This window comes from Ammospiza caudacuta, chromosome 1, assembly GCF_027887145.1.
Source record: "Ammospiza caudacuta isolate bAmmCau1 chromosome 1, bAmmCau1.pri, whole genome shotgun sequence".
Taxonomy (NCBI): domain Eukaryota; kingdom Metazoa; phylum Chordata; class Aves; order Passeriformes; family Passerellidae; genus Ammospiza; species Ammospiza caudacuta.
Window position 1 is genome coordinate 32592580 of NC_080593.1, and position 11543 is coordinate 32604122.

Below are 11543 nucleotides of genomic sequence, written 5' to 3' on the forward strand. Positions count from 1 at the left end.
CCTCAAGGAGTTACAGGGACGATTACTTCATGTTCCCACCGGCTGCTTTCGGCCGCCCCCCCGGCCCGTTTCACAATCCCGGCTCTCGAGCAGCCCTGTCAAGCCCGGCGCGCTGCGAGAGCACACACCCCTCGTGTATCTGCTTCATTGCCGGATTTTCCCAAGGCCATGAATAATCTCGAAGCCCCCTCAATAAATACACGTTCAGAGATGCCCGGAGCTCATTCAACCCGCCAGCCTCGCCGACGACAAGGGGCCAGGGCCGGAGCCGAGAAGAAGCCGCACCATGAAGTTTCCCCGGGACTGTGGCTGCGACCGTGCCCGCGCCGGCCGCCGCCGGCCGCCCACCCTCCGCGCCGCGCTGCTGCTGCCGCCGCTGCTGCTGCTGCTGGTGCCGCGGGCCGCCGCCGCCCCGATGCCCAACGCCGACTCCTCGGGGGAGGCAGAGCTGGAGGAGGCGGCGGATCGGCGGGCGGCGCTGCCCAACAGCCTGAAGCTGGCGCGGCTGCTGCACGACCGGGCGACACAGCTGCAGAACGAGGTGGGTACGGCCGCACCGCGGGCAAGCGCTCGCTCGCTCATACGGCCGGCCCGGCCGCGGCTGCCTCCTGACAAGGTGCGACCAAACCTCTCCGTGTCTCTCCCCAGATGTGCGAGAAGTTTACCGTCTGCCAGAACAGCATGGAAATGCTCCTCCACAACAACCTCAACCTCCCCAAGGTGACGGAGGAAGATGGGTGTCTGCTCGCCGGCTTTAATGAGGCAAGGAACAGCTCTCCTTTCCCATCTAACCCTGTATATCTGGGGCAGGTTTTACCTGCTCAAAAGAACAGTGGAAGTTGACCTAAAGATTTGTGCCGGCTCTAGCTGGCTTTGGCCAGACCTCCACACTACAGAAGCATCATCTGCTAACCTGCACACAGCATTGCGATCAAGGCACTTTGAACTCTAAATTGACTTTCTCACCTTTCTCTCATTTCAGGATAAATGCTTGAGAAAAATCTCCAGTGGGCTTTATACATTTCAGACATACTTCAAATACATACAAGAAACTTTTATTAGTGAAAACCAAAAGGTTGAATCGCTATCCTACAATACAGAGCACCTGGCACAAATCATAAAACAGATGGTGAGTTGGTTTTAAATTCCCTCATGATTTTTGTGGCTTAATACTGATGTGAAGTCAGAAACAGAAGATGCTATGTGAAACAGAGGATGCTATGTTTCAGTTCCTTGAAAAAACAGGTGACAGTTCCTTATGGTCAGATCTTACCCTTATGATTTAGAGGTTTTACCAAGTTTTGCTTTCTTTTCTTAAAGAAACAACTCTTCTTCCTACTTTTTATTGGTAGTTGTAATTTCCAAACCACCTAAACGCATCATTGTTTTAAGAACAAATACACTAAACCAGCTGATAGAAATAGGATTTCTCAGAGAGCTTGTCTATAATTGCAGAACTGCAATTCAGCCTGTACTGATGTTGGAACTCACTGAGAAGCAGAAGTCAGCAACTTTTTTTTAAAGCCCACATTAAAAAAAAAAAAAAAAAGAAAGAAAAGAAAAAGCCAAGTGTATTTTTACAATGTTATTTCTCTTTAAAACTCTCCAAACCAAACTTCCCAAACTTCTAAGCCAAGCTGTATGGTATATTGAGATATTGCTGTCAGTATATCAGACAGCTCCCTACCGAAAAACACATATTTTGCTTACAAATGATCTTTCACAAAAATACCAATTTCTCTCTTGATCTGGTAAACTAAAATGCTATTAATTTCTGACAGACATTTTTCATGTTTTGGAAAGCTTTGAAAGATCACATTTCAAAACTTTACTTAATTCATGTAGTTCTTGCTCATTTTAATAATCCTTAATATGAACACATCCCTTTGTCTTTGGTGAAAGCATTTGCCTGATTAAAAATCACCCAGGTAAGGACTGCAGAAGTCTTGGGGCATTATTTCCTTCTAGGCAATTTTCAGCATGTGAAAAACCTATTGTGCATTGTGTGTTTGCCATACCTTTCCTAACATATTTACTTATGCCCATCATTCTTTATGTGAAAGGAAGCTGAACTGCTTTTTTCACACTGTGCTAGCTGAGAATAATAGTCCTGTCATAAGACAGCAACTGATTACTGGCTTCCAGCTTGATACACGAGTTTGCAGAAAGTTTGTTTCATAACTGAGAGAGACTAGGTTTGTTGGGTTTAGGCCTTTTTTTTTTTTGTTGTTTTTACCAAGGTAATCAAAACAGGCAGAATTAAACACAGTGACCAAAACCAAAACTTGCACTTGCAGAAACTGTGGAGTTTTTGAGAAAAGGCCTTGAACTTCAGGTTGGAAATTTTTCTTTGTGAGAGAAAAATCTGCTATTTAAGGACAGCAAAGCCAGAATCCATCACTTGTGGTTAAACAGATCCATCAGCATGATACGTGTCTGGATATCCAGATACAAACTTTAACAGAGCACAAGCAGCTGGGCATACCAGGAAAAGTGGATGTGATCAGAACACACTCTCAAGTAGTCTGGATAGGAAGAATATTTCTCTCTTATATTTCACAAAAAAGATGTTCCAGAAGGAGGTTGCATCTTTTTGCCACTTGTTAAAAGGTAGGAGAGATCCTAAACACAGGATTAAGCAGACACTTGCTAGAACTTTGGACTCCAAATCACCTAAAACAGCTCCATGATTTGGGTATGTAACTCTTGTTTTCACAAGTCCCACTTCTTGGGACAAGTTCTTCAAAGGCCTTTATGTACTGGGTGCACAATGCTGTGAGTCAGCATTAGATAAATAACCCATTAGATAAATAACTTTTACTCATCTTGTAGTTATGGTCCCACATATCAGTGAAAGTTGGTGGCACTTAGTCTCATATGTGACTAAATGCCTGGAAAGTAAGAATTAAGCAGCTAAACAAGTCTGACATCTTTGGAAACTTGTTAATCTGCTACAAAATGTGCGAGTACTCCAATGTCAGCCGATTAACTTGTGACTCAGGATGGAGCAGTGCAGGTTACAACAAACCATGATCAGCATCTCCCTACCTAACCAGCCATATGACTGCCAAAAAGCAGGAGGAGTGTATTGATCTGCTCAGAGCCTGTTGGACCACGATGCCACAGGCTGCATTCAAACCAAAACTCTACAGCCCAGATCCCCACACAGCAGTCATAGCAGGCACCAGCATTCCTCACACCTCTGCACAGAAACAGGGCTGGGGGAAAGCACAGTCCCAGGAAGTGCTGTTGACTGCAGTACAGAAAAAGTGGAAAAATGCAGCAGGCTGGGAAAACACAAATGGATGCTCTATAACAGGCTCAGTGACAGTGCTTTAACCAAGGCCCCCAATATTGTCTTTCTCACAGGTGATCAATCCCGAAGAAGTGATCATCCCAGATGCAGCTACCCAGGAATCCCTCCACACAAAGCTGAAGTCCACTAAGGACTGGACAGAGAAAATCACCATCCATCTCATCCTCCGAGACTTTACTTCATTTATGGAGAAGACAGTGAGGGCCGTGCGCTATTTGAAAAACACCAGGAGTTTCAGTGCTTGAATGTTTTAGTTCAGGCACAATCCTTTGGTTACAAATCTGTCAGGTGGCAGATAACAGTGTTGTTCTGTTTTAAGAACTAGAAATAGTAACAATGGTTGGATCTATATACATTCCCATTTCCTTTTAGGAACTTATTTATTGTATTTAAGATATTTATTAGGTTTTAATATTTTTATTTATATTTTCAATATTTAGAAATAATTTAAACAAATTATGTATTTTATTTCCTGTCTAATGGTACTATTCAGATATAAACTTATTTAATATGTATTCAAAAAAAATTTCAGAACCCAGAAAAAGTTTTGTATAACTTATGTTTTTTATACATTTGAGAGATTATATTTATGACTTTTTTACCTTTTTAAGACAAATAAAAGCCAATTTTTAAGAAAAAGCTTGTATAATCCCTGTGAACTTTAAATAAGACTAAAGCACTCTAATATATCCAGCTTCTAATACCTGCAATTATCAGAATAACCACTTTCAAGAACATCCCTGTGTGATTAGGCCAGTTCTCTACATAGCACATATGTACACACATAGACAATTTGATTACCATACAATTCTTAAAATAGGATATAAAGGAACCAGATGCACTGAAAAGTACACTTAAGAATGAACAAGATAAACCATCAATGCTCCAGAGAAACAAATGGACAAGTGCCTTATATTTATTAAGAACACCCAATAAAATTGTTTGTAAGGATCTTCTTACAAGTCAAATAGTCTCTTTTAAATAAAGTGGTGAGACAACCACATTAACCACTTTGACACAAATACTATCCTCTGATTAGTTTTATTGCTGTCATCCAGGGGAATTTTCCAAGTTTGGTTAAACATTTCTGGCCCCTACTGCAAGAAGTAGAAAAAAAGAAATTTAAGTTATTTCCTTAAGCAATATAAATCAACATATTGCCGCTGAGCAATGCAGCAACATGCATTTGTCTTTTATATTTCACTAGTATGGACAAGCCACATACCATGAATGCATATTCTTATGTGGAAAAAAACCCCTCACAAAACAGAACAAGACTTAAGCCTGAGTACCAAACCACTGAAACTTTCCTTGGCTGCATCATCTGCAGCACTGTAGCTGTGCAGGCACCTCATATACCCCAACTCAGAGGAATTCACAGACCACACAGGGGATGCAGGCAGCAGAAGTCCCTCAAGCTTTGCCCCTACAAATGGTAGATTATGAATTACCCTCACTTTTCCTTCTGGCACAGTGGTGAAGATGCACAGATGAAAGGCATGCCTTGGAATGTGGATAAGGATGTCAGCAAACTCTCCTCTTCCTCTGAGTGATCGGATTGTCCACATATGCATTCCACCACCGGGGATGCCAAAACAGTGACCAGTCCACCCACTGCTCACATCTCAGATGCTCAAAACAAAACAAACCACTGCTTTGCCCAATATGGTAAAACTGTCATCTCAAGTTGAGCAACATCTGGAGAAGGAATGAGGAGATCTCAAGGAGATCTTGAAAGATGTCTGTGGTGAATGGGTTTTCTAACAACATGTAAGATCCTACTTTAACTGTCCTGGCACATGCTCAGGAAACATAGGAAAGCCTGGCTTGGCCTTTTCACTGCTTATACTCACAGGAATTTGCTTTTAGTGACCACTTGTTCAGAGACCTTTCTGGCCTTTACTATGCCAATAATAGCTAAAAGACCCAAAGTAGATCCCACACTGGACCTAACATGTGAGAACAGAGGGGGTAAAAAAAAAAAGGGAAACCATCTCCTGTTTTCACTTCTCCCAGCAGAGAGTGGCTTCCTGAGATCACCATTAGTTACTATATACACTCCATATAAACACACTCACACTGATCTCCTGAAACACCAAAACTCGTGTAAGAATTGGAGCTGAAACCCCTTGCAACTGACAGACAAGCACCGACACTTCCACCCGCACCCTGCAGCTGATGGCTATCCAGGCTGTCAGCAATTCTAGTGAATATGTAAATGCTGCCACGTTTTAGGGTGCAGAAGATGAGCAAAGATTACCACTTGTTGGGTGAGGAAGTCAACTTTCAAGTCCTTCCTAGAGCAGTGTTATTCCTGATGGTGTCACTGAGCTGCCATTGTTTCACCTGTGGCTCCTCCACAGCTCTCAGGGCCCTTCAGTGCAGCAGCTGCCTTGCTGGCCATCAATCTCCTGTCACAGCGGCAACTTCAGGGACTGCTCCCAGGATCAGCACCACTTGCTGAAACCAACACTCACTGGTGCTTTTGACACACAAGTATTTCCAGTAGGGAACTGAGATGAAATCAGAGAAGACCTAAACACTGCTGAGCATGTTACAGGGCCTCTCAAATGAACCAACTTATCACTCTTTTTCCAGTTTGCTGTGTAGAAACTATTTTACATCAGTAAAACATACAAAGGCATTTATTTTAGTTGGCAGACCAACACAAACACATAAAAAACCTAGAACAATAGTAAAAAGTGATGAGCAATCCTAACTACACTCAGCAACAATGCCTCAACACTTCTATTGAAGAGAACTCATCCAACTGACAGCCAACTCACTGAGCAAAGAAAACTCAAAAAACCCTCCCACTAACACAACCCAAATAAAAAAAGACCTGCTAATAATGACCTAGAAAAATAGGAAATTACCCACCAAAGCAGCATTTTGGCAACTGCTGTACAGGACCAGCCTCGCCCTGCACATCCCAGCTAGCCTTTCCCCACATTTCCATTCATCCTCAGTCGTTAACCTCACACTGAGATTCTGGAATGCTTCACAGATGACCAGTTCCCTTCATCCTGATTTTAAATTCCCAAAGAAGGAAGAAGGTAAAGCTATGTTGAAAAGCATGCATACATTATACAGTATGCAAGAAAAACCCACAGTATTCAGAAACACTGCTTAAGATGAGAAACAAAATATCCCTAAGAGGAGCTGCTGTAACACCAGAATGCTGGACAAGAGAGAAAAAAAACAAAACAACCCCCAAAAAACCAAAAAGACAGAATGCAACCTAAAACTAAAGTCATCTGTAATAGAAAACTGGGGGATGGGGGTAAGGGATAGTCTCTGAAGTACCATTTTTAATTTTTTTAACCATACTTTACTGAGTAAGAAACTTCTAAGGAAAAAAAAAAAGAAGAAAACATTTCAACCTGACCAGCCTCCCAGGTTGCAGTACCATTCCCTACCTGCTATTGGTGTAAACACTAAATTTTGGCAGAGAGAACAACTACTTGAATGAGACTGCATGCATCTCTAGTGCCTCCACAGATTTTATCAACAGCTGATGGTGAGATTAGCTAAACCAGGCTGAAGCTACAAGAGGTGGAAGAGTTACACCATCAGTTAAACATGGCAGCAGCATCCCTTTTCAGCAGTAATGAGTCAACAGGTCAGCTTAGCTTGATGGCAAACTTCGCCCTATGTTTGCCATTGTTATTTGTAACTATTAGTATTTTCCAATTTCCATTTCAAAGATAAAATGATGGAAAGGTAAGTATGCACTAGTATACATAAAAGTCCTCATGGTCAAGGTAATAGCAAACAAAAAAAAAACCACATACATATATATATATATATATATGTGTGTGTGTGTGTGTGTGTGTATATAACTAGAGACCTTGTGATTAAGCCCTTGCTTTTCAAGTCAAATGTTTAGATAACAATTTCTGATCTCTCTCAATGAATTTCTTTCCTCTTCTTGATAAGGGGAAAACCAAAACCCACCTACTCCCTTACTCTCAAAAGAAACGCAACCTCTGTAGGCTTCATCCTTGAAGTAATACTTCCATGAATTACTAGCAAAATCAACCAATTTCTGTAACTAATCAGATTAAACCAAATCCTCCTATACTTTCAAGACTGATTTTGGCAGTCAGCAGAAAATACTCTACAGAAATTTTGCAATCTGGATTTCTATTTAGTGACCAGAATCTAAGATTGCCTTTCCTGAGAAAGTAATTCCTGAGAAAATGTTTAAAAAAACAAACAAACATTCACCATCAGAATCAAAACAGTGAGATTTGATTTGCCCTGCCATATTCTTTTCCACACAGCAAGATAAACATTCCCTCCATGTAACTCATCCTCTAATCCTGAATTAACATAACCATGACCAAGAAACAATGTATGTAACCCACAAGCTTAACCAAGAAATGGCTATTGCATCACAAACCATCATGGAAAAAGTACTTAAAAATTGCAATTAAGTCATTATTTGTAAAAAATAAATAAGTCATATGACATTTAACAGGATGTGGTCTCTCCTGCTGTGGTGAAAACAGATGTAATGAGCTTTAATTTCCACATATCAACAGTACCATCATAGCTTAAATTCCAAGACTGTAAGAAAATATTTCCAAAAGCATCCAGGGTATATACAGTTTGATTTAGCAATTCTCCTGATAAAAACCATTATGTTAGATGTGTGTTTCATTTACCACACAAAGCAAGAAGATGAAATCTTCAGCAGTTCTTTGTCATCTATACCCATTTTGGAAGACAGCCATACGAAGTAGCAAAAGATAAGTTTTATACTTCACCAGACCGGCCTGTTGTGACAAAATTCTGAACATTGATTCGGTCTGCACACTTTATGTGTTTAAGTGTTATAGTTCAGCTAACAGGAGCTTTGCTGGTGAATTCAATCAAGGAAAAAAACCACACAGGCTCTACATTTCATATGTGAGATACAGCACAGTTACTTTGTACCAGTTGTGTCTACACCAGAAATTTGTAGCAAAATTCAAAACCTGTTACAAATTCCCCATCACCTTGATTTTGCCTCACAACTGGCCAGGCCTTGAAAAGTTTACGGAGCACACAAGTTCCTTTGAAGATCAAATTATTAAGAATAAAATTATACTGAAAGCCAGATTTTTTTTTCCCCCTTTAGTGATGACACTAAACTGACTATCCTTTTTCTACCCTCCTAAGCAGGATGTCCACAGTCCATGCACCAAGACCAAGAAAACCATCAAACTCACAAGACTCCCTCTCTGTCCCTTGCACAATTGCTTGTCACCAGGTACAACAGGCTCCAGTGACAGGTGGCATTTCCCTGACACTGAGGCAACCACAAGCACACTGCACATCCCTCACTTAGAAGGCACAAAGTAAAAAGCCAAACAATCCCTATCTCCAGGCTATGATCAACATGATACCTCAAAGTCAGTACAATCTCCACCCAACTCAGGAAGGCATCAATGATTTTATTTCACACATCTACACTGCAGCCTTGAGCTCAGCTGTGGTAGCCAGAGCCCGTTTTTCAGTAAACTATGCTCACTGGCCTTATTCCAACACTAAGAGTTCACAGGACTCCATCACAAACCCCATCACAGAAAATAATCTACACCTGGCTGCAGAAGGCACTGATTCAGTGACAGAGATCAATACAGTCAAGCAGGAAAACTTGCTCTTTTCTAGGTGTCTCCTATGTGACAGTAAAATAAAATTTTCTCAAGTTCTATTGGAAGAAAAACAGAAAGGAAAAAATCAGCTTAGAACATTGAAATTAGTAACAACTAATTAAAGTCCCCAGCCTTGACCAACATGAAAGTTCTTCCACCTTACCCCTTAGACTTGGCTCTCTTCTCCCTAGCACCACCAAAAAATCTCTAGTCTTGCTGAAACAAACATATTTCTGACCTTTCTTAAGGGAATTAACATTCTTCACAGGAATCTCTTTAATGTAAAACTTCCCAAACCAATAATATGCTCTTACAAACACATCCAAATTTTGTGAAAATTACAAAAACTGCAAAGTAACTTCACAACATCCATACCAAAGATTTCTTCATTTTCAAACTTGAAAAAAAATACCTGCTATTTTTTTTTTTGCTACCATACAATTAATTACCAAGACTTAATGATTAATACTTGTTCTTTTCTTTTTTCTTTTTTTTTCCACCAGGGAAGAATACAAATGTTCATTTAAGGAGAAGTTTCACTCACCTTTTAATTACAGTAAGAACACTATTTGGAATGAAAGTCTGGACACATAAACAAAAAACATTATATTACATACTGGCATTCAATGTAACCTGAATTGAAGGTACTATAAAAGACATTTTCCCCTCCTCAATCTGAAAACCCAATATTTCTATGCTAATAACTTTTCTGAAACATACTTCAGTAGCAGTGAATTACCAAAAATTTCCTATCCAATGTGCTCAAAGTAAGAATTTCATAAGCAATATTTATCCAGGAATTCCAAGTTGCAAAAAATCTGAAACGAAACTATTTTTAGGACAACCTTTCAGCATGGACACGTCACAGAATCTGGCCTGTGCTTGACATATGCATGCTTTTGTAAAACTTTTAATGAAAGAGGAAACACTTCCCTATTTCTCTACCTCTTGCCAAATACTATAATTCTTGGAAAGCAGCCAGAGCAACCATGTGGTGGTTACCACCCACAAACCACATCCCCAAATGTCAGACACACAAGGCACATGAAATACACTTCTGCAGGTGTTTGGGTCCATCCACCCACTGCTGCATTTTGGGTATTGTACACCCCTGTGAAATGTAAAATCTGATTGAGAAATATGAGCTACTTCACACCAAATACTGTATCTCTTAGTATTGAACATCTCAGGTTACTGCACAAAATTCAACAGAAGAAAAATGTTCATAACCGTGATTAAAGCCACTACCAAGTACCAACAGATTATTTCAATAATATTACCATTAGGATTAGTCAAGAAAAATAATCAAAAATTTAATTTCTTTAATAACTTGAGACTGTGAGCAGTTAGATTAATCTCAAGTTACTGTAAGAGAAAAGGCACTAGGAAGGCTGCACTAGCAGAAGGATACATGGTCACGAGACACTGTTCTGCATTCAGCCCTTGCACTGTTCCACTGTCAGCAGTCTATCAGCATTAGCCATGCCAGTATTTCATGGCATTTGACTGAGTTATCATGATTAATGGAATTTTAAAGAACATGTTGGTTTGCACTAGTTCTCATAAACATTTTCACTTTTTTCTTTCCAATTCTTGTCCTTCATTTTAAGTTTTTTCACTTGGCTCATTTCTCTGTTTCTCCAATCAGAGCCCTTAAACACAGTAACATTTTACTGTGAATTGTAGTGGTAGATTAAAAACTGAGGAATCTCCTATTCTTAAACATTTAATTAATGTAAAAAAAGCCTGAAAAATCCATGGGATTAAAAAAAAAAAAAAGCCATGCCAAAATCTAGAATACCTTTGTTGCAATGATAATTTGGAGAAAATAAACATTATTTTTAAAAAATCACTGCAGAGATACAAACTACCCTACACAGTTCTAGAACGGAGAGCAATCTACCCAAAACAGCTTCTATTTAACAGAAACCAAATAGTCACCATTTAAGTGCTTGAACTTCAGTGTTAAAAGGGAGAAAACTAATTGAAACCAAAAGTCCAAAGACCAAGACTTTAGCATAAAAATGAAGCACACACCTTGTTTAGTGTACTTGTTTTCTTCTCTCAGTTATACATTAGTAACTTTCTCTTACAGTATGAGCAATTTATACACATACACACAGAGCATTCAACTGTTGTGTCCTCCCACCCCATCCTAAATCCCAGAAAACATAGAGATCATTTAAAGGTAAGTTTAGCAGGAAAGTATACTTTCTTAGTATCTGACTGTGCTAGAAAACACAAACATACATATCCCTCAACCCTTACTGTATCCACAGATAAAAGAATCTAGAAGAAGATAAAAAACCTGAAGTGGATCAGCACAGTAACCATCCACAGAGGCTTACCAACATTTGGGCAAGGAACTTTAGAGGAATACTGAAGTATTTAAAACATTAGCTCAACTTTTTGGTTACTGTGAAGATAAAGACAAATCTTTACCCAAAAGGCAATTGTTAACAGAGATAAGGATGGGAGTTAAATATCACCATATTTTGGGAAAAACCACAACAAAACCCCACCATGGCTTTCTGTAATAAATAAACCACTACATTATATTATGTAAAGACTTAAAAACAATATGC

General features: G+C 39.7%; 1 protein-coding gene across 1 annotated transcript; it reads left to right on the forward strand.

Moving 5' to 3' along the window:
* Nucleotides 1-286: 286 nt before the first annotated feature.
* On the forward strand, nucleotides 287-3892 carry IL6 (interleukin 6). The gene is made up of 4 exons (XM_058825720.1): nucleotides 287-541; nucleotides 649-762; nucleotides 983-1129; nucleotides 3370-3892. Exons 1-4 carry the CDS (start codon nucleotides 287-289, stop codon nucleotides 3559-3561), a joined length of 708 nt encoding a protein of 235 aa, XP_058681703.1. The 3' UTR covers nucleotides 3562-3892.
* The last annotated feature ends 7651 nt before the right edge of the window (nucleotides 3893-11543 follow it).

Coding starts and splice junctions, on each gene's coding strand:
- IL6 (XM_058825720.1), top strand. CDS start 287: ATGAAGTTTCCCCGGGACTGTGGCTGCGACCGTGCCCGCGCCGGCCGC. Junction 542..648: donor CGACACAGCTGCAGAACGAG/GTGGGTACGGCC, acceptor GTCTCTCCCCAG/ATGTGCGAGAAGTTTACCGT. Junction 763..982: donor TGCTCGCCGGCTTTAATGAG/GCAAGGAACAGC, acceptor CTCTCATTTCAG/GATAAATGCTTGAGAAAAAT.